Genomic DNA, 24,610 nt, shown 5'->3' with positions numbered 1-24,610 from the left:
CCTCGTCGCCGTCTTCGCCATCATCACTGATCGCTGATCGACATATCGCGACCGACTCGCGTCATCAAGCTGTGCGTCGCGTGTCGGCTTCGAGCATTCCTGCACTCTTCGTTTGTTATCCTATCTACTATCTGCTATCTGCTAACTTTTATTACCTATCTCATACGATAAAGGTCAGTCCTGCAAGTCGCCTATCCGCCAAGGATACCATCGGGACATATCGAGTCGTGTAGCGACGTTCACGTGAGTGAAGATCCTGTCTGCTTACGTTCCATGGTATATAAAGGGCTTCGCGACTGATGTGGCTTTGCCTACAGGCGGATATTAAGCTGGTCCAGTATCCTGTAAGCTGCCCCTGAACGATTTCGTTCCATCGACTGTCCATCCGATCGGCTTGCTGTTATGAGCTGGCAATGGAACGGCATGATCCAGTCGTAATCGAAGCAATCTCCGAGAACCGCTCGCTGCCATCAGATTCCTATCACTGCTCGAGCTTCGGTCGATCTACCTGGGATTACCATTCTATACGCCTCAGCCTGCGAGCTCGTGAGTCGCTACCTCGCCCCTTCCACCTCGTCCCGACGACTGACGCGATCCGAATGCAGCATTAAGATTTAGGTTCTAGGTGCGATGGAACAGCCAAGCGTTGCAGACTTTGGCTCCGGACAGGAGGACCAATTCTTCAGGAATCCGTACATCGACTTCAAGAACCGTATACACGCTCACTTTTCGGACCGCTACGTTATCGATCCCGAGGGCACTGTGGATGAAATCCGGCGTTACGTAGCCCGTCAACAACATGGTTTCCCACTCTATTGGGATGCCGATCTCACCGTCATTCTCTGTGAAGCCTATCTCTTGGCTGGTCGGCCTAAACAGGCCATGGCCGCGGCCCTTCGAGCGGAACGGCTGGGAAGACAGATCGACATCTCGCCCGGTGTCTCCCCGAGTCTCTCTGAGCCGCATCGTAAATCTTGCGAGAAGATGAAGGAGAGATGCGCGACCTTGGTGGAGGAACTTCAGTATCTGGTAGAGAACTACCCATGGGCATTCGGGCCCGGAGCGAAGAACGAGGCTGCAGGAGAGAACCGGGCTGGAGGAGAGAACAGGGCTGAAGGAGAGAACAAGGCTGAAGGACAGAACCAGGATTCGTCGGTGGCACCCCAATCTGACGGGGACGAGGCTATTGGAAGCAACACCGCAGCGTCTGCCGATACGAGCGGTCCATCCAGGGATTCGAAGAAGATTGACAAGCGCGTCGATCTGAGTGACTTCAATGGTATGTGCTCTTGTCTGGCTGTATAAGTCAGCTTGGCGGAATGCTAAATCGTCGCATGTCCTCCGGGCGTTGTCTATAATTCTGCAGAGAATGATGAGGACAAGGACACAACTAGCCAATCATCCATCAGATCAGAAATGTTGGATATGAAAGGTCTACCATCCAACAGATCAGAAGTGTTGACGCTCGCACGCACGCGGCCTAGAGATTTGGTCTTGTGGCTGTCACAGTTTGATGCGTCCTCGAACCGTGATAAGATTCAAGCTCTCGAAGACGCTTTCCCGGATGAGACGGGTCGTCTGGAAGGCCAGGAGGTTGACGTCTTGGCACGATATCTGGATCGCATATACATCGTAGCATCATGCAAGGAGTCGTTGTCATGGACATTTCAGATCATTGGTAAGCCACAACATGTCATTCGAGAGAAGTAGTCGCCTGGCCCACATATGACGACACTCAGTCGCACCAGATCCCACTTCTTGCCATGAGCATTTGCTACCACCTCTATGAGACTCTCATTAAGTGTATCATATGCTTTGGAAGCAGGTGAATGCCTGCTCAGCGGATATAGATCAAGAATACATCAACAAGCCCATTGATGATATGCCCATCAGAGTGGAGGTGGTTCAGAAGGCTAGGGGTGAGGTATCTTGGTTTTGAAAATCAGATGTGGTGTACATAATGTACAAGACCTTGATTCAACAATTTGAGTCCCCTCCGGTGTGTATGGGGAAAATGCGACCTATATTTCACGTCATAATGGTCTAGAAATGGGTGTCTCTCCATAGCGCGCCCGGGGACTTTCGCGCGCGACGAGTATTTGGGCGACGCCAAGGAATTTCAAATCCTGCCGGGCCAAGCTGAAAGAGGCGCCCGGATCGACGATGCGGAGGTTTGGACTGCTAAATGAAACGAGTTGCTAGGCGATCTGGCAAACTACCTCCGGCAGCTGAAAACCTTCTATTTGGAGAAGAACAAAAACGCCCCAATGTTCACCGATGCCGGATGGGATCCAGTGCTTGTAATCGCCCGACTGTAAATCGTGCTCGTTCGGCCAAGCATAACAAAACAGAAAGACATCCTCGTCGGCCCGTCCGCGCCGCTCTTTGACCTCACACACGCAAGGTCAGTCTGCCCTCTTTCGCTGATCAGCAAGCGTGTTTGGATTCGATATGTACCAAGACTGGAAAGACTATATCACCGATTATAAAGTAAACGATCATGTCATGATGAGAATCACATTTATCGACTAGTATCAGGTCATTATGATTTAAATCGGTCGCATCTTCTGAAACTCGGCCAACTTCCTCGACGCCTCGATCATCGCTGTGGCTTCGACACCGAATTCGATGCGCGTGCAGGGTGTGCTCAAACCGGTGGTCGGACTGGACGAGCTGGCGGTGAGCGCCGGAATGAGCACGTCCTCGTCACCGCGCTCCTTCGGACTCCAGTCGAGCAGCGACTTGAACGAGACACGACGGTCTTGGTGACGCCCGGGGAGAGGCGTAGTAGGGGCCGATACGTGACGACACTGAAGGATGAACGGGACTTTGTTGTTCCACTCCCATGTCGTTGTGATCGGCGCCAAGGTCTCAATTTCGAACATGGCCTGCGCCACGGCTTTTTCGACGTCGACGGCGGAAGAGGGCGGGTTGTCGTCAGCCGAGTTGTCGTCGGCCGATTCTGTTGCAGATCCTGGAGGAACGGGAGCAGCCGGCGACCTCGTCGATTCCAAATCGATGATACCAGGGGCCGGCCTTTTCGATCCGACGAGAGCAGTCCAGCCTTCGAGAGTGTCGGGCATTAAATGGATCGACAGCCCTTGCATCTGTCTCGGTGTCGGTGGACGAGGTATGGGACTGGGTGCAGGCTCGTCCGGCTCACTGATCCCCTTTCTCCAAGTCTCAACGACCGTGTTGAGGTACCCCCTTCTCCTTATGCTCCTTGCCTGCTTGGCATATCTCTCTTCACTTGCCTCCCGCGCCTCGTCATCGCTGTCCAGGTCCAGATCGACCGAGATTCGCTTCCTCGGGACCACCGCGACCCTATTGAGGTCCCGATCTCGAACCGGATACCTCGTCCGATTCATGGTTGCATCCTCGCCGTTCCTCGCCTCCTTCACGAGCGACTCGTTCGAGGCAGAGGCAGGTTGAAGCGTCTTTGCCTCGATGTTGGAATCGATAGAGGGGAGGACGTCGGGATCCGAGACGACCGGACTGACGGTAACCGCGTCACTCGGAGCGACCACACTGTCGGCGAGATGAGCGACCTCGACCGGACTGTCGCTGTCGAGCCCGACGAGTCCTTGACAGAGGTCACATTGCTGATGATCCCCGGGGCACTGAACTCGGTCAATCTGCTGAACGAGAGGAGCATGTTCCCGACCTCGGTCCACTTCGAATGTGCGTATGAACCACGCCTCCACCCTGATTTCGGTATAGGTAAACCAATCGTCCTCTCCAAACGTAGGCAGACGGGTAGGTCCAAACTGGACCAAGACGTTCCTTTCGTTCTCGGCGGGTTTAGGATCGTCGGCGACGGCCTTTGCCTTGAGTGCTATCTGAGGGAACTACGGGAACAAGCAAGAAGAATCGAGCGTCAGTCCCGATTCGAAGACAGCCAAAAGACGACGAGACCGAAGGATGATCCGAACCGAACCGAACCGGATCGGATGAACGAAGCAGGCGACTCACGTAACGCCCAACAGCCTCTATCAAACAACTGATCAAGAGCGCACCTCCGACGATCCAGATCCAGTGGTGCAGCTCGAGCTTGGCGAGCTTGTCGGTGATCCGGACTGACGGTCGGTCGCAAGGAGGGCAGGACATGGTACGTGGTTGTGGTCGTTATTGTTTGGCGAAAGGGGCAAGGTTGACAGGGTGAAGTCCGAGTCGAGCTGGATGTACGTACGATACTTTGAGGGTGATGGGTGGCGAAAGTGATTTGAGAAAAGTAGAGAGGAGAAAGAAGTCGAGCACTCCCCGGGTATCTCATCCTATATAGTCGGCTGGTCGAGAACATCAAAATCAGCCGACTCTCCCTCGGATCTACACCTTGACCAATGACGTCGTGAAAGACCTACGTTTTCAAGCCTCGCTCACAGTCATCACTATCCTTGCTTTAGTCTGAGCCCGTTCATCCCCGCACGTCGCACCGTTTCACCCAGTCCAGATCGTCCAACAAGAAATCGAATCATCCCTGCGCGAACGACCTCCCTCCCCACTCTTTCCCCGCCCGTCGTCCCCAGCCCGAGGTGTACACGTCGTTTGTACTAGTTCTGGGAGCCGGGGAGTCCCTAGCTTCATTTTAATCGTATGCTAGCTTCGATCGCAGGTCGACGTAGACGAGTTCCATGTCGGGGTTGCCTTTTCGGTGGTTCAATGTTTCCTCACCACTACCACAAACGGCAAGTCCGTCACCGCCAAAGTCTGTCTAGACCATCTCATCATGCTGGACAGGATTTCCTTCTTGACCTATAGTAGAGCCTCCTCGTCATCGACCTTGATAGCGATGATCGACGGCCGGTTTCGACGATTGCACGTCGACAAGGTCACCCAGGACATCGTCAACAGGCCGCATCTCTTCTCCGACGAGCAGCATCCGAGTTGGCCGGTTCTATCGTTGAGAGAGGATCTAGGTCTGAGCTTTGATGAGCTTCCAAGTGTTGCAGTGAGTGTGAGGTTGCAAGACGTGGAGACGAGGAGAGGTTGATATATGATCGTGGGGTCATCCTCGATTCAGGTCAGACTCGAGGTCAGAGCGCGACCTTGCGTCGAGGAGCGGCGGAACCGTCGAGTCTTGCTATCAATCTCGAACGTCGACAACCTACACATATTATTGTTATACGATACTACTATATCGACAATACTCTATCCCCCCTCCGTCTCATGACACACTCGATAGACCTGCCCCCGCCCATGCCTGCCGAAAAGATCCCCCGCCGCTCGACCCTTCTCGCCCGTTACACCTCGCTCATCGATAAAGACCTGCCCCGAGCGGCTACGAGCAGGTCGGACGCTCAACCTCGATGGCCCGTCCACCTGAACCACTGTTTCGGCCGGATCATACTCGACCATATCTGTGCAAGACCTTGGAAGGAGGTCATTGAGCCACCCGCGGTGAGGAACATGACACCGGGTCAGCTTGAGCAGGCGGTTCAAGTCGGGGAGGGGATCTTGAGTGGAAAGGTGGACCTGGAGAGGCTCAATCGGGAGAGTCTACAAATGAGGGCGAAGAGCAGGACTGGACACGAACGCAAGAGCAAAGTAGACGAGAGGATGAAGCACGCCATACATGTTGGATCCGAAAGCCCCACCCGTTCCCATCCCGCAACCTCTATCGGTACGGCGACAACGGAAATTCAAGAGGCGGACCGACTCCCGCTGGACCCCGACCAAGTACAAGGCCGGCCTTCTCCTCGCGAAACTCGAAAGACCATACGGGATTACTTCTGTAGAAAGTAGGCGCGCGTGTCTCTATCAACCGGCCCTGGGCAAATCATTGAGCCAGGGCCTTCGTGATGAAAACATCGGGACAACTAGATCATCATCATATATCATCTCGACTGTTAGATCTCAAGCAATATCTTGAGTTCTAACAGGTCAGTACCTTTGTATTGATCAATAGTACATGCCGTTGATAAAGCAATATCTTGAGTTCTAACAGGTTATGAGCCCAGCTGTTGACCCGTCTTCTCTACGTGTCAACTTCTAATCAGTCACGTCGACAGATCGACCTAGAACTTGAGATAGACCAGTCAAATAGACATCTTCTACTACACCGGATAACAGGAAGACCACCCCTTCCCTAGACATTAGTAAACCGATCATCTTCATTACCTCACCGTCCTTCACCATCATGTCCGACGACGAGATCACCACCAAAGGACCCAAGGTCATTGTCCTTGCCCGAGCCGGGGTCAGATATGTCGAATGGCTGGAGTCCATTCGAGACCTCTTGGCCATCAAACGCCTGCTTCCTTATGTGAAGTATGATGCCAAGGGTGAGCCGGTCAAGCAGAGACCCGTCTTGCCAGAAAAGGGGGACATCACCGAGAAGATGACAGAGGCCGCTGAAGACTACGACCTCAAATGTGCCCAGGCTCTGGGTTACATCCGGCCTTCGCTTGGGGTCAACAAGCGTTCGATCCAGGGGATTGATCACCCGGCCAAGGCCATGTACAAGATCAAGGAGATCCACTCCAAGACCACCTATAAGGTTCGCCAGCAAACCTGAATAGTAACACACGGGACTAGAAGGTACGGGTAGGGTAATGAGTGTAATAACGGATGTCTAACTACTACAAGGTGCTAGTTAGACATCTTCGAACACATCTCCTAATAGGTCTCCGAGAGAGTCTCCGAGAGAGTCTCCGAACGGACCTCCGTACGAGGTGAAAACCTACATCCCGCGTGTGTACGACATGCGTACCGCGGATGCCTATAATAGGATCCCCCCCTTAGGGCGAGATTCCAGATTGCCCAAAGTAGTCGAGTAGTCCGAGGCTAGAGTAGACGTTTCATCTGGAAGTTCTTTGTTCCCTCGAAACGTCCAGTGTCTGTACCCCCGCGTCTCTCCTCGTGCCTCCGCCCTATTGTCTCCGAAGAGATCGTCTAGAACCTTCGATTTGTACGCCCAGGTACACTGGTTCTTTCTGAAACACTGCTCGGCGCCCGTGGGTGCTGCAATGAAGAACCTATTGTCTATCGGTGTCGTCGACCCGTCTGAAACGCCTAGCCGACGACGATGACGCGTCGCGCGTCTATCTTCTATTGTCTTCCCCGCGGACATTGCAACATGGTCCTGTCCGCGGTATTGTTCGTTGATGTAAACAAAGGTGATGTCGTATGTATCGACGTCCTTTCTAACCGATGTCGCTGTATTCTCTTTGTCGTGTTCGAAGTAACGACTTCTTGCTTTGTCCTAGTAGCTGCTACCTAGGTCTCTTTTGTCTTGTTCTCGAAATGTGAAAGGTATAAGACCCCCGAGGGGGTTTGTCGACTTGATGTTTTTCGACGTACGTATCCTCTCCCCTTTAGCAAACCTATAGCTTACTATTCCCGTATCTTTTCCTTCCCTCCTTTCGTACGATGCCTCCCTCTGCTCCCCCTACTCCCTCGAGACCCCGCAAACGCAAGGCCGCCACGGACTGGGTAAACGACGCCGTGTATGGCTACATACGCGGTAACAACTGGGAAGGCTTCGAGATCAACGAGGTCAACGCCTTACAGAAGGCGAAAGAACGATTCCGAGGAACCGTCCCGCCGGAGGTAATCTCCGCTTGGATGAGAGGGGATGTGGATGGCGTGAATGGGTTGCTGGTAAGCCTTTGATATTCTTTTGTTTTCGTGTCTCCGATAGGGTCTCCGAGAGGGTCTCCGATTGACCCTCCTTTGATATTTGATTTTTGATCTTCAGGCCCAATTCTCCGGTGGTTGGCAATGGTGTTGCCAACGTTGCTTCGACGGTGGCAAGTTCAAGAGCGTCACTCCCGCCGACTTTGTGACGTACAACCCGGAGGACGGCACGTGGTGGGACGTGATCAGCGTCAAGGGTCTCTTTTTCTGCCGCCATCTCATCCACCCGCCGCACACCGCCGGCAACGTCACCAGGTCCTGCGGTTGGTGCGCCCCGAAGAAGCTCGGTTGTGCCCCCGTTCCCCGAGAGATGGTTGTCGTCTTCGACGACGATGAGGATACCGAGACCCGAGTTCGAGCGGGGTTGGTCTTGTTGCGCGCCGACAAGATGGCCTTGGGGACTCGGGATGAGGTCGCGACCGAGATCGAGAGGCTCCTCGATACGGTTGTGAGTTTGTTTTCTTCTATTCTTTTTCTTTTTCTTCTCCTTCCACTGACCCCTCTTGCATGCTATCCGACATCCAGATTGTACCTCAACTCAACCGTCGGTCCGGGGTCTCCGTCATGAGCGAACGCGGGGCTCTCTACAAGGCCATCGCCGACAACAAGGAGGAGTGGGACCACCTGGACCCCAACACCCGTCGCGGTTGGGAAGGGTTCGAAGAGGCCCGCAAGATCACCTTCGATTTCGCCGAGGGTCGGTACAAGCCTCTCCCCGTGTGGCCCGGCGAGGAGGACGCCATGGATGTGGACGAGGAGGAGACCGAGGTCCAGATCGTTAGTACTCTCTTTCTACGTTTGCGTTTTGAGCTAACCCAAGTTCTCCTAGGCTGCGCGGGAACGAGACGCTCGTCTCGCGGCCGAGAAGGCCGACGAAGAGGCCCGCCAGAAGCGGCTTGACGCCGAGGCCGCCAGCAAGGTCGCTGAGGACGCTCGTTTGGAGTACGAACGGGCCCGGGACCGCCTCGCCGCCGTCAACCCCCTTCGGTTCCGTACTCCCCCCGCCGACCCGCCCCCCGCCAAGGACGCCGCTCCCCCTCCCGTCCAGGACAAGCAGCCCTCGCAACGAGGTAGCAGGGCCAGGTCCCAGCGCGAGGGGACCGCGACCGAGCACACCGCGGACCGCAACGAGGGTGATGGTGGCGATGGGGGCGGCGATGGCGGTGGCGATGGCGGTGGTGACGGTGGTGGCGACGGTGGTGGAGCGTGATTTTTGTTTGTGTTTGTAACGTCTCGTTTGGTCGCCGTTCGGGGGTCGGCTCCCTTTTTATTTTTTATGCTATTTTCTTGTTGCGATTCATTTCTCCAGCAAAGTCTCCGAACGTGTCTCCGAACGAGTCTCCGATTGAGCCTCCAAGCGAGTCGTGGTACTTCATTGTTTTCGTAAGACAAACTTGATTGTCTTTGGCTCGTTAAGTTCGTAAAAAAAGGAATGGTGATAAACATCTTCGTCGGTCCTGCCGACGAAGGTACAACAATGAGTAATGACAAACACGAAAACCCTAAGCACCCGGAGTCCACAGCAACGGCTCGTCCCCGTTCTGCTTGGCGAACTCCTCATCCCAATACGCCTGGTGGTTCTGGGCGGGAGGTTGCATGTACGTCGCAGCCACCTGCATTCGACCAGCCTGTTGCCGAGCCTGCCACCAAGCAGGTGGAGACCTCTTGGCGTTGCTGCACTGGGCACTCCTGTGGCCGGGCTGCCAGCAGTTGTAGCAGGGTTTCCCGCCGGGCATCCTCGCAGCGTCCACCTCCATGGGCGTAGCACCCGACGTGGCGGCCACCGCAGGAGGGGCAACAGTGGTGTTAACCACAACAGGGTTTCGGGGAGCGACGTGGTTACCTGCGTAACGATTCCCGCTCGTGTGGGCACGGTTACCCGAAGACGTGTGCCTACGGGCTTCCGCTTGGTCTTCGTACCGACGACATTCCATCTGGAACTCCGCCAGCGTCATATGCTCCTGGTTGGGCATAGGGATAATAGCGTCCTGAAAGGCCTGGTTCAGGTTGGCGCGGAAGAACGACCGTTTGCCGTACTCGTTGAGGTTTGGGAGGAGGGCGGCGAGGTCGTTGAACTCGGTGATGTACGTACTCAAGCTCTTGTTGCCCTGCTTCAGAGAGTAGTACTCCTTCTCCGTAGCAAGGATGTTCCTTCCCCCTCCGTACATCTCCACGAGCAACGCCTCAAACTCCCGCCAGGTGACCTGAGTTCGCCCCGACGAGTACTCCCTTGCCCATGCCTGGGCCTGCCCATCCATGTACGACTCCGCGTACATAATCTTGTAAAGGTCGGTGTACAACCCCGGCTTGACTTGGAACTCCCGGTTGCATTGGTCCAGGAATCCCCTAACCTTCTCTTTCTTGCTGCCATCGAACCTGTCCGGCGTACCGAACTTGAACAGCTTCGCTCTCGCTTCCTCCGTGGCCGTCGCCGATCGAGTGTCCCTCGACATCGCCAACTCCATCATCTGGCTATGCATGTTCGCCATCATGGAGAGCAGGGCGGAAACGTCCGGACTGGTAGGAGGCGCAGCGGCCGGAGCAGGGTTAGCTGCTGGGGGTGTTGACTGCACTTGTGGGGGAGTCTGCCCCATGTTGTTGGCCGGTGCGGCCTGCGTGGAAGCGGTAGGTACCCCCGTGGCACCTACCTCCGGTTGCTGGTGAGCAAAGACGCACTGGTCGTTTACCAGCGTCTCCCCAGTTGGGTTCCTCCACATGAACCTTCCTTGTCCATCCATCATCTGCATGCTCCCGTCTTCGCTCAAGACCGGGATCGCATCCGCAGGGATGGGGTGGACAGCCCTATCCGGTCCGTAACACTGCGTGAACGTATTCATCGTATACGGGGTCTCCTAGTCGGGGTGTTTGGGTGATCCGTTATTCTATAAGGTTCGCCAGCAAACCTGAATAGTAACACACGGGACTAGAAGGTACGGGTAGGGTAATGAGTGTAATAACGGATGTCTAACTACTACAAGGTGCTAGTTAGACATCTTCGAACACATCTCCTAATAGGTCTCCGAGAGAGTCTCCGAGAGAGTCTCCGAACGGACCTCCGTACGAGGTGAAAACCTACATCCCGCGTGTGTACGACATGCGTACCGCGGATGCCTATAATACCACCTCGTTCGATGTTCAGATCCTGATCGACGAGTTCGCCAACCTCCGCCCCATTGGAGACGACTTTGAGGGGTACATGGCGAGGTTGGATACGGTGGTCGAGGGTCTGGAGGCCAATGGGCTCCAAAGAGAGGATGTAGAGATCATGGCCCAATGGTCCAAGTGTCTCCGATCCTACCCGGAGGGACACCCTTACTTCAAGGCTGGAGAGTTCCTTCAGTCGAACATCACCATGGGGGTCGATGTCAAGAAGGAGTCGGTCGAGAGGATGATTCTGGCCGCCTACCGTGACATTGCCAACAAGGAGATTGCCGAGAAGGATGAGGAGAAGGCCTTCCAGGCAATGGCAGCCAAATTTGGTTATGCCAAGGTTGGGACCACTGGAGTTGGATTCGGGACAGGTGGTGCTGGGAGGCGGACCTTTGGGACCGGGACCGACACCAGGACCTGCAGGTGTTGCGGGCAGAGAGGGCATATCGCCAGGGAGTGTCCTCAAGCCGAACCCAATGGGTGCCACTCCTGTGGCAAGGCGGGACATCGAGCTCCCACCTGCCCTCACCCGGACATGGTTGCCTACAGGCAGAGGCACGGAGGAGGAGGATTGGGACCGGGATTTAGAGGTGGTGAAAGGGCCGCTGCCGCTGTATCTTCTTTTGATGCCGCTATGCAATCCATGACCCTCTATCAACGTCAGCCCGATCAAGCCTTGAACATCACTGAGAAGGCTTACTCACTTGCGACTAGGAAGATGACAACCCTGATCGATTCAGGTTGTTCAAGACACATGTTCGGGATGAAGAGGTTCTTCGACCTATCCCCTAACTACCAGAAAATGACTGCACCTGTCATGGTTGGAAACGGACAGGTGATCTATGCGGAGGGGATGGGCGACATATTCTTGACCATCGAGGTTGGAGGAAAGAAGGCAGAGCTACATCTTGCAAACTGCCTGTATGTTCCCAAACTCAGTTCGAACCTGATCTCGATCTCACAGCTCGACAAAGCTGGATCAGATATCATGTTTACGGAAGGCAAGGCGATCTTGAGGAAGAACAACAAGATGACCTTGATTGGCAAGATGTTGGATACCAACCTGTACGAGGTCAATGCAAAGTCTCCGGCATTACCTAAGATGGATTCAGCCAACACGGCATCGATCTCAGGACTGGGGAATATCTGGCATCAACGGCTGGGACACCTGGGTGGGAACTCGATACGGAATCTTAAGGATTCGGTGGATGGGTTTGACCAGACGTCTGTCCCACACCAGTGTGAGAGCTGCATTCTGGGAAAGATGACAAGAGCTCGATTCCCAGACAGCTCATCACGGTCAACAGAACCACTCCAGCTGATCACCTTCGACCTTGCTGGGCCTTTTGATGAGGCTATCGGAGGAGCCAAGTACTTCATGATCATGGTCGATGATTACTCCAAGTACTACCACGTCGAACTCCTCAGGACCAAATCAGAGGCAACCCGATGGTTGAAACAGGTTCTCATCCAATGGGAAAACCAGTTGAGTCGGAAAGTCAAGGTCCTCCGATCTGATGGTGGCGGAGAGTTTGACAACAGAGTGATCAGCCAGTTCTGCGAAGAGAAGGGGATCCGAGCTCAGATGACTACAGCTCGAACACCAGAACAGAATGGGGCAGCAGAGAGAGCTGTCCGGACCATCAAAGAGGGTACTCGGACTCTCTTGATCGATTCTGGTCTCAGTAACAAGTACTGGGGCGCTGCTGCAAAGAATTTTGCATACGTCAGGAATCGGACCCGGACCGCAAAGACAGGAGAGAAGACACCGATAGAACTCTTCACTGGAAAGAGACCGTCGGTCAGTCATCTGAGGGTATTTGGATGTGTCGCTTACATGCACATACCAAAAGAAGACCGGGTTGGTCAGATTTGGAAACCCAAGGCAAAGCGGCGCATCTTCCTGGGATACGGAGAGGAAGAGTTGAAGGCCAAGAAAGCTTGGACACTCTTCGATCCATACGCTCTCAAGAAACATGTGACGGTACATGTCAAATTCTGTGAAGACCAGAGATGGGCCGATCAAAAGACCAATATTGCAAAAGGAGACATCTTCTTCCAGGACATCTCACCTGCAATTGGGGAAGCCGAATCGATTGTCAGGGAAGAAGCCCAACCGGTTGATCCAGAGATTGGGGAAGAACAGCCGGCAAATGAGGAAGAAGTATCAGCCGAACCAGAAATAGGGGAAGTCCCAATTGAGGAAGAAGCTCCGGCTGGACCAGCCGCCGAGCAAGCACCTCTGGCTCCGATACCGGGGGACATTGAAGAAGAACCAGTGCCCAATGATACCATTGTTGCGCAGCGACCAGCAGCACCACTACCACCAAGCAGGATTCCCGTTCCTGTACTGGTCGATAAACAAAGTGCCCGAAAGAAAGGCACTGGTATCTGGAAGAACTACGAGTATGTCCCAGTACCAGCGACAGGATCAGGGATTCCCCAGGTCTTGCCGGATGGTGCAAAACGAGCTCGACAGACACCGAAGAGACTGCAAGACCGGGCAATACTGGTACATGAACCAAAGCTTGACGACATACTGGATCAAGCTTTCCTGACATCAGCAGAGATGAATCCTGCCGATCCCATCTATCTGAATGCAAAACTGGATGAGATGGCATCGATGTCAAAGAACAAAGTCTGGACCTTGGTACCCAGAGAGATTGGTCAGTCCAAGCCCATCTCAGTCCGATGGGTCTGTACCATGAAAAACCTGCCGGATGGTACCCAGAAGCCAAAAGCTAGGCTGGTTGCTCGAGGATATACCCAGAAAGCCGGGATCGATTATCAAGAGATCTTTGCCCCGGTAGTTAAGCTGGAATCTATCCGGTACATCATTGCTCGAGCATGCCAGGGGCAAATGATTTTGTCACAAGGCGATGTCAAGACCGCTTTCCTCTCTAGCAGTATGGAGGGAGAGACGGTTTATATCGAACAGCCGGAGGGGTTCAAGGAACCGGGAAAGGAAGACCATGTTTGCCTATTAAACCGAGCAATCTATGGTCTCCATCAATCCCCTAGGCTGTTTTACCGACACATTCGGAAGATCTTGGGAGGATTTGGTTTCTCATCCATCTCAGCAGATCAGTCGGTATTTGTCAAGGACACCCCCGAGGGCAAGGTGCTACTTGGACTGTATGTGGATGACGCACTGGTTGCTGGAGATACCGACAAGCTATTATAGGCGTCACGTGACGCGCGACCTACGGTGCGCGTCGCCTCGGGGTCTCGTTCGGAGACCCTCTCGGAGACTCTCTCGGAGACCTTTTAGGAGATGTTCTCGTAGACGTCTAACTAGTACCTTGTAGTAGTTAGACATCCGTTATTACGTTGCTATGCCTACCGTTACCTTTCCCCAGTCCCGCGACCTTATTACCTCAAGACCAGGCAGGTCGTCTGCCAGGCCTTATAGAATAACGGATCACCAAAGGACCCCGGCTGGGAACGCGAAAGGGGGTAGTGATGGGATCCCGCTGCACATCGGTGCTAGCGGTAACCCTAGTGGTCCGGAGAGCCACCTCACTCTGGTAGGAGTGTTCTACCCGCAGGGAATACCTGTGCAGGCAGTGATGATGGTAGATTCGGGAGCCACGGGTATGTTTATGGATCGGACGTTCGCGCGGATCCATAACTTTGATGTGATAGACCTAGAGAGTCCTAGGACCGTCACGGTCATCGATGGAAGAGAGATTGTGGGTGGTCAAATCACCCAAAAGGCACATGCTATTGTGCGAACGGGATTGCACCAGGAGAAGGCGGAGTTCTTCTTGACGGTGTGGTGACAGGAATCTATCGGCCCCGACGGTCGCCTACTTCCTACATCCGCGGTTCGCTCTCGACTACCTCGACCTCGCCGCTGTTGGTCACGGTGGATTACTAGACGGCAGCCGACGGTGGATTAGAAGGTTTCATCGGACGACGGGAGACGGGATACACGTGTATAGGTCGAGGCATACGGGCAGAGGAGAAGCGGAAGACGCACGGCCCGGAGTATAGACCGTTCCGGTACTTTACTCGGTCGCGCTGGCGTAAGCGTACGCTAGACACGTATAAAGGTCCCCACCTCGATATTCGATTCCCCTCTTTTCCCTCGCCGTTTCACCGTTGTAGTAGTCAAGCAAGCAGTAGAGAGACCAGTAGTAGACGTTTATTATAGCTTTTATCCCACATTCCGCTTTCGGTATACACCTACCGTTCGACCTCGCTGAATCGCCGCTTCGCGTTTCACGTTTACTTCCCATCACCCGCTTAGACGACGGATCTATAGCTGGCTTCCGGACAAGGTTAAGTAGATCGGCGTCAGAGTACGGCCCTTGCTAGCTTGCCACCCCGAGAGGTTTCGAGTTATACGACTTCGACGTATCGCGTTTGATCGGAGATATCACCTTTTACCGTCGAACGTCACGTGACCTGAATCACGTGACGCGTACACGACTTTACCTACCACCCACCCCCTATAGTATACCGGGAACAGCACTTGCCTACCTGGACATCCCTTACCACTCCTAGGCTTAGCAACCCTACCTACCTACCTACCTTACCGCCAACTCAGACGAGTTGTTGTTTGACGTCGTCATCGACGTTTGATCCCGAAGACCGGGATAGACCCCACAAAACTGGCGACACCAGTGTGATTGTTTAGCCCGAACTAGCCGAGGGTAGCATCACGGGGGGACATTCATCAAGACCGACACGTACGACGAGATTCGTATATCGACAAGCACGACGAGGATTCGTGTATCGACAAGCACGACGAGGATTCGTGTACCGACAGATTACCGTTGAGATATACCACATCGTACCCTTCAGTCATTAGATAAGGACTATCCAATATCATGACTCCCAAACCTGAGACTCCCAATCCCGAGGGTTCCCCTCTTCCGGAGGGAAGGAGCAAGAGATCTATCCCCAGTGTCGGGAAGGATGGTGCTCCGTTCATGTTCTCGGGTACCGAAGTCGAAGACATCGAGGAGTGGATGGAAGACTTTGAGACGTTCGCCCAAGAGTACGAAATTTCGGAGAGTAACAGGTGCAATGAGGTGACTCGGTACACTTCCCATTCCGTTAAAGATGCTATTCGGGCGATGCCGGGGTATGCTGAGAAGGTTTGGGCGACGTTGAAAGATGAGATTATTGTGTCGTACCGTAACACAGTTTCCGGACTGGCGGCCACGATCGAGCAACTAGAATATCTTGCTAAGTCTACAGGGGAAAGGGGAATCAAGGCTCCGAAAGAATGGGAAGCTTACTTACGAGATTTCAGAGTTATTTCTAACAAGCTGAAGAAGAAGGGTCTCCTCGACGCAGACAGGGAAGCGTCTATCTTTCACAAGGGACTACCTAGTTCGGTTAGAGACCAACTCGAGAACAAGTATATGATGACGAGCAAGGTACGGGACACAAGCAAAGCTCCCCCCATCGCTGAACAGGTGCAGGTCGGCAGGGACCTATTCAATATGAACCGGTTCGACGCCAGGGAACGGTACGAGATTAGCGACGAGCAGATTGATGAAGAAAGGCGACGACAGGAAGGGTTTCACCAGTTGGTCGACGTAGTACGCGCCAAAGGCAGGAAGATCACCGGTACTACCGAAGGTATCGATCTGGGCGGAAAGCCGTCGTGGCTGGCACCGGGAATCGTTCCGGCCGAGCGATGGACGGACAGGCAAGGGGAGCGGACGATGAACCAGAACCGGATCCGTGACGCGCCACCTCATCAGCCAATTCGATCGGACACGGACAAAGATCTGGACTTGGTTATCGGGACGCTTAAGCAGCTCAACGTGGGATCTGCTCAGTACTACAATGCCTACGTGACAGCCGTTCAAGAAGGATACGCGATTCAAGGACGGGTCCAACCCCCTATCTGGGCTTCGGAAAACGCTCCGCCTGCGGCGAGAGGAATGGGTCTACCTCGTGGAGTGGGCTTCCAGGGGATCTGCTTCTATTGCGGCAATGGAGGTCACAGAGTAAACGAGTGCGAGACCGCAGGTCTCCATATCAACAAAGGCTGGGTCCGCCGAGACAACGGAGGAAGAATCGTATGGCCTACTGGTGAATTTATCCATTGCCCGCCTGGGCAACGACGGTCGGTTCTAGTAGCGGATCAACAAGGACGGATGGGAGCAGGTGCGCCCAGGGCCGCTGGCGTTCACGCTTTGGAAGTGATGGAGGGATATTCCCGAAACGATCAGAGTTATGCTGGCCCCATCAGCGGTGCCTACGAGGAGACCTATTTGGTTAACGGGTACTACCCAACGACTTTTGAAGCGCGCCAGACCATGTATCCTTCGCACCCGGACTATAGCCACGCGGCTAATATCCGGAACAAGGTTCCCCAAGGCCGACCTGATGGTTTTCGACCTGGTCCCGCGGGAGGAAAGGACCAAAGTTTCCGAGACAAAACGACTCGATTCAACGCCCCGCCGGCAGGGCGAGGAACGTCCTCAAACCAGATTCCTCTTCCACGTGAGCAGCCGCGGTTTCCGACTATGAAACCTGAGGTCTACCCGCGACAGCCGGGAATGGAAGTCAGCGACCGGAAGTTTATCCCTGACCAAGACGTGGACATGAAGGATGGACGAAAGCCGGCTACTAGAAACAAGCCGAGCGGAGATGAGCCCCGGCTCACGCGTACGACTGACTTTGCTAGGGAGCTGAATCCCGAACAGATTATACAGCGCCTGCTGAATCAAAGGCATACGATCGAACTATCCACGAAAGAGCTGTTCGCTATTTCGGGAGTAGCGACCGGTATTGTCAACAAGGGGACCCGTTCTCATTTGGGACCTGCGGCGGGAAAGCAGGTGAGCTTCGGCGACGCTACCCACTATGTAGCCGAACATAGCTACGGTGAGGAAGACGCGGAAGAGGCTGAATGGTATGAGGTCAACAAATCCGACGAAACATACGCCCCAGAGAGGAAGCCGCCACCTGGAAGAACTCGCGCCCTTATCAAGATTCCTGCCGTGCTCGGAGGAATCAGCGTCACGGCTATGCTAGACACCGGCAGCGAAATCGACATGTGTTCCCGGAGGTTATACGAAGCTATGGCTAATCCGCCGCCCTTGCGGACTGATTTGAGGCTGCTTATGTCTGGAGTCAACGGACCCCCGAAACACATCGACGGCATCATGCAACAAGTCGAATTGCGCATTGGAGATCTGAAGTTCCCGACGGACGTCCATGTCAATGAGGACGGGCCGGACTATATCATCTTAGGACAGCCTTTCCTGAACAGAGCTAGGTTCTCCCATGGCTGGGATGGCGACAGGCCGGTGGTCCGACTGTCTTCGGAGGACGGAGACCTGGAATTCTCTTACAAGACGGTCAAGAATGGAGAGCTGGCAAGCGCACCGACGACCGGGGCCGCTCCCAGACCGAGGCGAAGGTCTGACTCGGACCGTTTCGGACATGAGGACAAAGTCGGTCACGCCGGGAATGGAGGTTCTTGTACCTGTTCGACAGCGGATTTTTGAACGCAGGCGAGCGTGTATTCACAGCATACAAGCCCGTCGCAAAGAAGAAGAGAGCTGTGGGGGCGACTGTGCCGCCCGAATCGTTGACCGTAGGACAGTTTCGAAGGCCGGAGGGGTTGCTGGACGACCTTCCGGACCTACCTGTACAAGTATCGTGTTTCAGTTTTGGAGAACGATTGACTGAGGATCGCTGGAAATCTATGGTTGAGGAGAGTATCCTCAACGAAGAAGAAGCCAAGTTGGCCAACTGGGTCGTTATGACCAATGAGAAGACGTTTTCATGGACGGATGCCGAGAGAGGCCAGTTCAAATCGGAGTATATACCTCCATACAAGATACCGACTATTGCGCATACGCCATGGAGGGACAGGGCGATTCCGATACCCCCTGCCGCTATCGACGTTATCATGGGAAAGATACAGGAGAAGATTGATTCCGGAACCTACGAGCCATCGCAAGGTTCCTATTTGAGCTCGATTATTGTGGTTGCCAAGAAGGATGGAGGGTACAGGTTTGTGCACAATATGCAAACATTGAACTCGATTACGGTACGGGACAACGCCACACCGCCGTTGCTGGAGAACTTCGCCGACGAATTCGCCGGACTATCCTGTGTGGGGCTGTTTGACCTTTACGATGGATATGGACAGTACCCGCTCCATCCAGATAGCAGGGATTTGACGGCGTTCCAGACGCGTATGGGGCCGCTGAGACTGACGAGTTTGCCGCAAGGAGCGTCGAACTCTGTCGGGGTCTTTCAGCGGGCTGCCAACTTTATTACCGGTGACGAGAATCCACCGACGACTGTGGCTTATCTGGACGATTTTGGCGTGAAGGGACCTAGGACTAGATATGAAGATTCGAAAGGGCAGCCAGAAATGATACAAGGAAACCCGAAAGTTCGGCGCTATGTGTACGAGTATCTGCAGAACTTACATCGACTACTGTGGAAGATGGGAAAGTACGGAGGGACTTTCTCGGGGAAGAAGGTACGACTATGCGATGCTGAACTCAACATAGTGGGGTTCTCGTGCTCGTACTTCGGGAGGAAACCCACGGATACGTCGGTCAAGAAGATCACCGATTGGCCCCCTTGTCGAAATGTGAAGGAGGTGAGGGGATTCTTAGGCACGGTAGGACCGGCCAGGAACTGGATCAAGAACTATGCTGTCATCGCTCGCCCGTTGGTGCGACTCACGGCCGGCAAGATAGCCGACAAGGACTTCGTCTGGAGTGACGAAGCCGATCAGGCTTTCAGGGACATCAAGGCAGCCATAGCCAAGTGTGGATGGATGCGGCCGATCAACTACTCGTCCGACGGGGAGATATACCTGGCAGTGGATTCCAGCCATATAGCTGTAGGCTTCGAGATAGGACAAGACCATGAGGGAACCAAGAGACCCGCCAGGTTCGGTAGCATCACCTTTTCTGAACGGGAATCTCGATACTCGCAGGCGAAGCTAGAACTGTTCGGTGTATTCAAAGCGCTGAAGAAGTGTGCACAGTGGGTATACGGTCGAAGGATACGATTGGAGATAGACGCCAAATATCTCATAGAGATGATTGGTTCACCGGAATTACCTAACTCGGCAATGACGAGATGGTTGTGGTACATTCATAATTTCGACTTATACATCGTGCATGTGCCAGCAAACAAGCACATGGTGGTGGATGGACTGTCCCGCCGACGCCGAACGGACGAGGATACGGATGAAGAGGATGTCGAAGCTTGGCTAGACGCCGCATGTGGACTTGCTCGTGTCGAGCACGCGGAGCCGTTACCGACTCTGTGCAGCACGAATCTGATACAGGAGTACTATGATGACGAGTGGAAGCGATTGGGAGACTACCTGGAGACAGGGGAAATGGAAGAAGGGTTGAGTGCCAGTGCTGCAAACAAGTTGAGGGCCAAGGCCCGATCGTATTTCATACGGCACGGGAAGATCTACCGGCGGATTAACAATGAAATGCCACGCGAGGTACTGGGGACGCCAGCTAGACGGAAAGCCGTGCTGAAAGCAGCCCACGAAGAAGGAGGACATAAAGGATCACTCGCTCTCCGACATCGGGTTGGTCTCAGCTTCTTCTGGCCGGGTATGGCTAAGGACGCGGAAAACTTCGTGAAAGCCTGTGACCTATGCCAACGCCGAGATCCGAGACGGTTTGAGGAGGAAAACCGGTCCACTTACCCCGCCGATCTGGGTAGAGTGTGGGGTATTGATTTGGTGACCCTACCGCCATCAGGAGGATACCGCTATATCGTTATAGCTCGGGAGGATGTATCGAAGTGGGTTGAAGCAAAGGCTATACGAAAGAAGGAAGCGTCGACAGTCGCCAAGTTCATCATGGAGAAGATAGTTACCCGATACGGAAGCATATCGCGACTGAAGAGCGACCAAGGATCCGAATTCATGGGCGAAGTGTTGGTTGAGATGGCCAAGTTCAAGATCACCCACATACGGACTAGTCCTTACCACCCACAAGCCAACGGGATGACGGAACGAGGGAATGGACCGTTCAAGGAAGCGTTGTACCGAGTTGCAAGGGATGTGAAGCAGCCGTGGCACAAGCTGATCGACTTCGCTTGTTGGGCCGAAAGGACTACCTATTCACGGACTACAGGGTACACGCCATATCGGTTGATGCTCGGACAAGATTGCGTATTACCATTCGACTTGGAGGAAGCCACGTTCTTAGTGAGAGGGTACGAGGACGGGTGCAGTAGCGGGGATCTACTGCATCATAGAATACGGCAGCTGCTGCGACGAGAGGAGGACATCGAGTTAGCGCGAGAGAGGCTAGCTATATCTCGGGAGATCTCTGTGAACGATCACAACTTACGACATGATCGAAGGATGAACGAACCTTATTCGCCGGGCGATTGGGTTCTGTTGCGAGATTCGGCGAGAGACGTCACATATCAAACCAAGGACGCAGACAGATGGTTCGGACCGTATGTCGTGGTGGAACAGACACGAGGTAGAGCCTACCGGATCCGAGAGTTAGATGGAGCGCTGCGACAAGAATTGGTGGCGCATACGCGTTTACGCCCGTACTACCGACTCGACATTCTTCAAGGTTTACCGGAAGTGATCTTACCCGAGGACGGGGAAGTAGAAGATTCCACGGATGATGAAGGGGAGGAAGACCGGAATGAAGAAGAAGATATCGAGCGACAGTGGGGATGGATGCGAGACATGGACGAGCCAAGACCTACCGGACCTTGGGTGCCCACGGCTCGCGATACCATACGTATCTGATGGGGAGGCTAGGACGGGGGGCCTAGTCGGAAAGAGGGAAGGATACGAGGATAGAAAGGCAAAAGGTAGAAGAGGGAACGAGAGAAAGGAATGCGAGAAGAGAAAAACATTATATAGACATAAAAAGAAGGAAAACCGTACAAGGAATCACGCTAGCGGGAGCTGGGTCATGCGGGATATGATGAGGATATCCCTAGGGGACAGCACCGACCGCCATCGCAAAAACTCGGCATACCGAGCATCAGTCTCTTCCTTGAGAACGGTACGGAACAGAGGGGTTCTGTTCAAACGAAAAGAAAAAAAAAAAAAAAAAAAAAAAAATATGGAAGAGAGTCAGAGGCGGGATATCTAGTATGCGGATGAAGACGAACCTTAGCAGCTCCGTGCCTTCGGACGATGGCCGCGGGAGAGAGTAGAGATGGTTCCTCCCATACTCCAGCATCCAACCCAACGACAGTTCGATCTCTGCCTCGGGAACCTTCGCCCACCCTGCCACGCTCGTCAAGAGAAGCGTGAAGGAGAAGAGCCACGCCTCTTTGCGCCAGGGATCCTGGCTCCTCGCAACCTGAAACAGGATGCGATCGAGGAGACTGTAGACGTCCCCCGGGAAACCCAAGACCGCGCCGGTACCGGGAAAGGGAATGTAGAAACCGAATATATCCCGGAGGATCGTTCGGACGGCGAGGAATAGTTCGAATAGAAAGCGCTGTGAAGAAAGTTAGATCGCGATGAATGGAAGGCCTAGGAAGGATAGCGAGAGGACCTACTTGTTTCCATTCCGGTAGAGGGAAGCAGCGGTTTCCCTCACGCCTCCTCACCCTCCATTCATCGATGTTACGGGATCATCACGTGAGTCGACTACCGACACACAGGCTCGATCTACGGACATCAGCATACACCTAAGTCCGGCTCGACGAGGCGAATCCGATTCCCTCGGAGCAGATTCGGTCGTCCCTACCATTCGCCTTCACCATTCACCGAAACAACAAACCTTCCCGACGCATATCACAAACAGGTACAGGGACCTCGAGGTACACGACAACCTTACTCAGGACCTCGACAACCTTACTCGACGTACCTAGGGACAATGCAAACACAAACTCGCCTCCTCTACCGAATCCGGTTGCTCTCGACAGGATTCGCTTGTTCGCCATCTCATTCCTCCAGTTTCGCCATCTATCGACATTCTTTTCTCTTGGGTCTTTTCAGTGTTCGCCAGCCTCGTCTCCGTACTCGTCTCCGTATAAATAGCTAGAGGAACTTGACCGAATTCGATAGAGGACGCTCTGTAATAGTAATAGGTCAAGTTCCGATATCACATTCAATACACGCCTATCTGACTTGTTACAACATCTTCAAGACGTGTTGCGGAGAGGTTACAACTCAAGGACGTCGCTAAGTATCTACGCTTCATCGTTTCACCTTAGACCGAATCCGGTACCTCACACCGAGTGATCACTTCCTTATCCATACATATCTGGATTCGTACCCCTTATCCGAATCCGCTTCATCTAAGCGAACTTGCGACATTCTCCCGACTACCTGCGATCTACCTATAAGCACCCTACGCCTTACGACTTAGGACCTATTTCGATTAGCGACCTCCACCGTAACAGCATATCGGAACTTCTCTTATCGCGCCTGGTTAGGACAATGTCAGTCTACTCCGAAAACCAAGAACTTCCCCAAGAGGACGAACAGCGGTTCTCTCGAGCCAGGTCCGGTTCGATTGAAGCGAACCCGGTTCGTAGGGAAACGGACTCTGAACGTATTGGTCGTCTCGAAGACCAAATCCTGGAACTCATGCAGACGATCAGGAAACAAAGAGACGAACTAGCTACACGAGAAGAGATTCCGGCTCCTATCCCTCGAAGGCAGTTCAACATTTACCCTTCCAACCCTCCATCTCTAGCGGGAACTACTATCGACCCTAGAGAACTTCACCGACCTTCGGTGGCTCGGTCCAGGGATCCCTACACTCCTATGAGGGATGTTCCCCTTCGGGAGAACGAAGCGGATTTGCTTGCCAAACGGACCAAGGAACCGAAGCCGGCTGATCCGCCCGAGTTCAAGGGAGACGCCAAGGAGTTAAACGAGTTCATCGTCAAACTCAACATGGTCTTCCGACAATTGCCGGGACGCTACCCTACTGGAGGATCCAAGATTGATTTCGCTATCGGATTTCTTGGAGGACGAGCCTTTAAAACGGTTTCGGCTTATCTCGAGCTGGAAGAAGCGGACCAACCCCTTTTCCTACACGACTACGATGCTTTCAAGAGATTCTTGAAGCATAACTTCGGGGGCTCCAACGAGAAAGCTGCAGCCCAAACCGCTTTAGACAAGCTCGTCCAAACCGGATCCGCTGCGTCTTACTTCTCCGAATTCACCCAGTACAGTCCCTTGTGTGGCTTCAACGATGAAGCGCTTATTGCTGCTGCTAAGAAAGGACTGAAGGCTAAGGTGGTGGAACGACTCGGTATCCGGAACACAAGGATGGAGTTTGCAGACTTCAACGAATTCAGGAATGAAGCCATCGACGCGGACAACAGGCTCCACGACGACGGGGTTCTGAACCGAGAGGACGAGAAGCGGAACTCTCGCAAAGATAACAAGAAGGAACCGAATCCGGTTCGATCCGAGCGAGTTGTCACCGAACGAACCAAAACCTATGAGAAGGAGTTCGTCAAGCCCAGAGGTTCGACTCCTTACCAGAAGGGTCCCATTACCGATGAAGAAAGGAAGAGGCGACGCGACCTCGACCTTTGTACTTACTGCGGGAAGGCCGGACACTACGCTTCAGCCTGTCCTGTTCTTGCTGGCAGAAATGGAGGAAGTACTCCTAATGTCGAACGAGCTAGAAATGCGACAATCGAAGCAGTTCCGGCTCCCACCTGGGCAAACAAAGCGAATCGAACCGAATGGGTCAAGTTTCGCTTCCAGGGGCAAGACCCTCTGATTACGGTGGACTTCCATGCAGGAGCATCTTCTTTCACGACCGATGCCCTGATCGACAGTGGAGCCAGCTGTAATTTCATTCGTCCCTCTGCGGAGGTACTCCAACACGTTGAGGCGATCCCTTATGATCAG

General features: G+C 53.8%; 2 protein-coding genes across 2 annotated transcripts; one reads left to right on the top strand and one right to left on the bottom strand.

The window, feature by feature from the left end:
- Positions 1 to 2,549: 2,549 nt before the first annotated feature.
- On the bottom strand, positions 2,550 to 4,107 carry HD553DRAFT_341353 (uncharacterized protein; the record flags this gene model as incomplete). The annotated part of the gene is made up of 2 exons (XM_046182625.1): positions 2,550 to 3,848; positions 3,973 to 4,107. The coding sequence occupies 2 exons, from the start codon at positions 4,105 to 4,107 to the stop codon at positions 2,550 to 2,552; spliced, it is 1,434 nt and encodes a 477-aa protein (XP_046037539.1).
- Positions 4,108 to 5,196: 1,089 nt separating this feature from the next.
- On the top strand, positions 5,197 to 5,742 carry HD553DRAFT_341352 (uncharacterized protein; the record flags this gene model as incomplete). Its single annotated transcript, XM_046182624.1, has 1 exon — positions 5,197 to 5,742. The coding sequence occupies one exon, from the start codon at positions 5,197 to 5,199 to the stop codon at positions 5,740 to 5,742; it is 546 nt and encodes a 181-aa protein (XP_046037538.1).
- Between the last annotated feature and the right edge of the window lie 18,868 nt (positions 5,743 to 24,610).

Source organism: Filobasidium floriforme (assembly GCF_021052385.1).
Source record: "Filobasidium floriforme strain CBS 6241 chromosome Unknown HD553scaffold_8, whole genome shotgun sequence".
Lineage (NCBI taxonomy): Eukaryota > Fungi > Basidiomycota > Tremellomycetes > Filobasidiales > Filobasidiaceae > Filobasidium > Filobasidium floriforme.
This window is presented reverse-complemented; position numbering and strand designations above follow the sequence as displayed.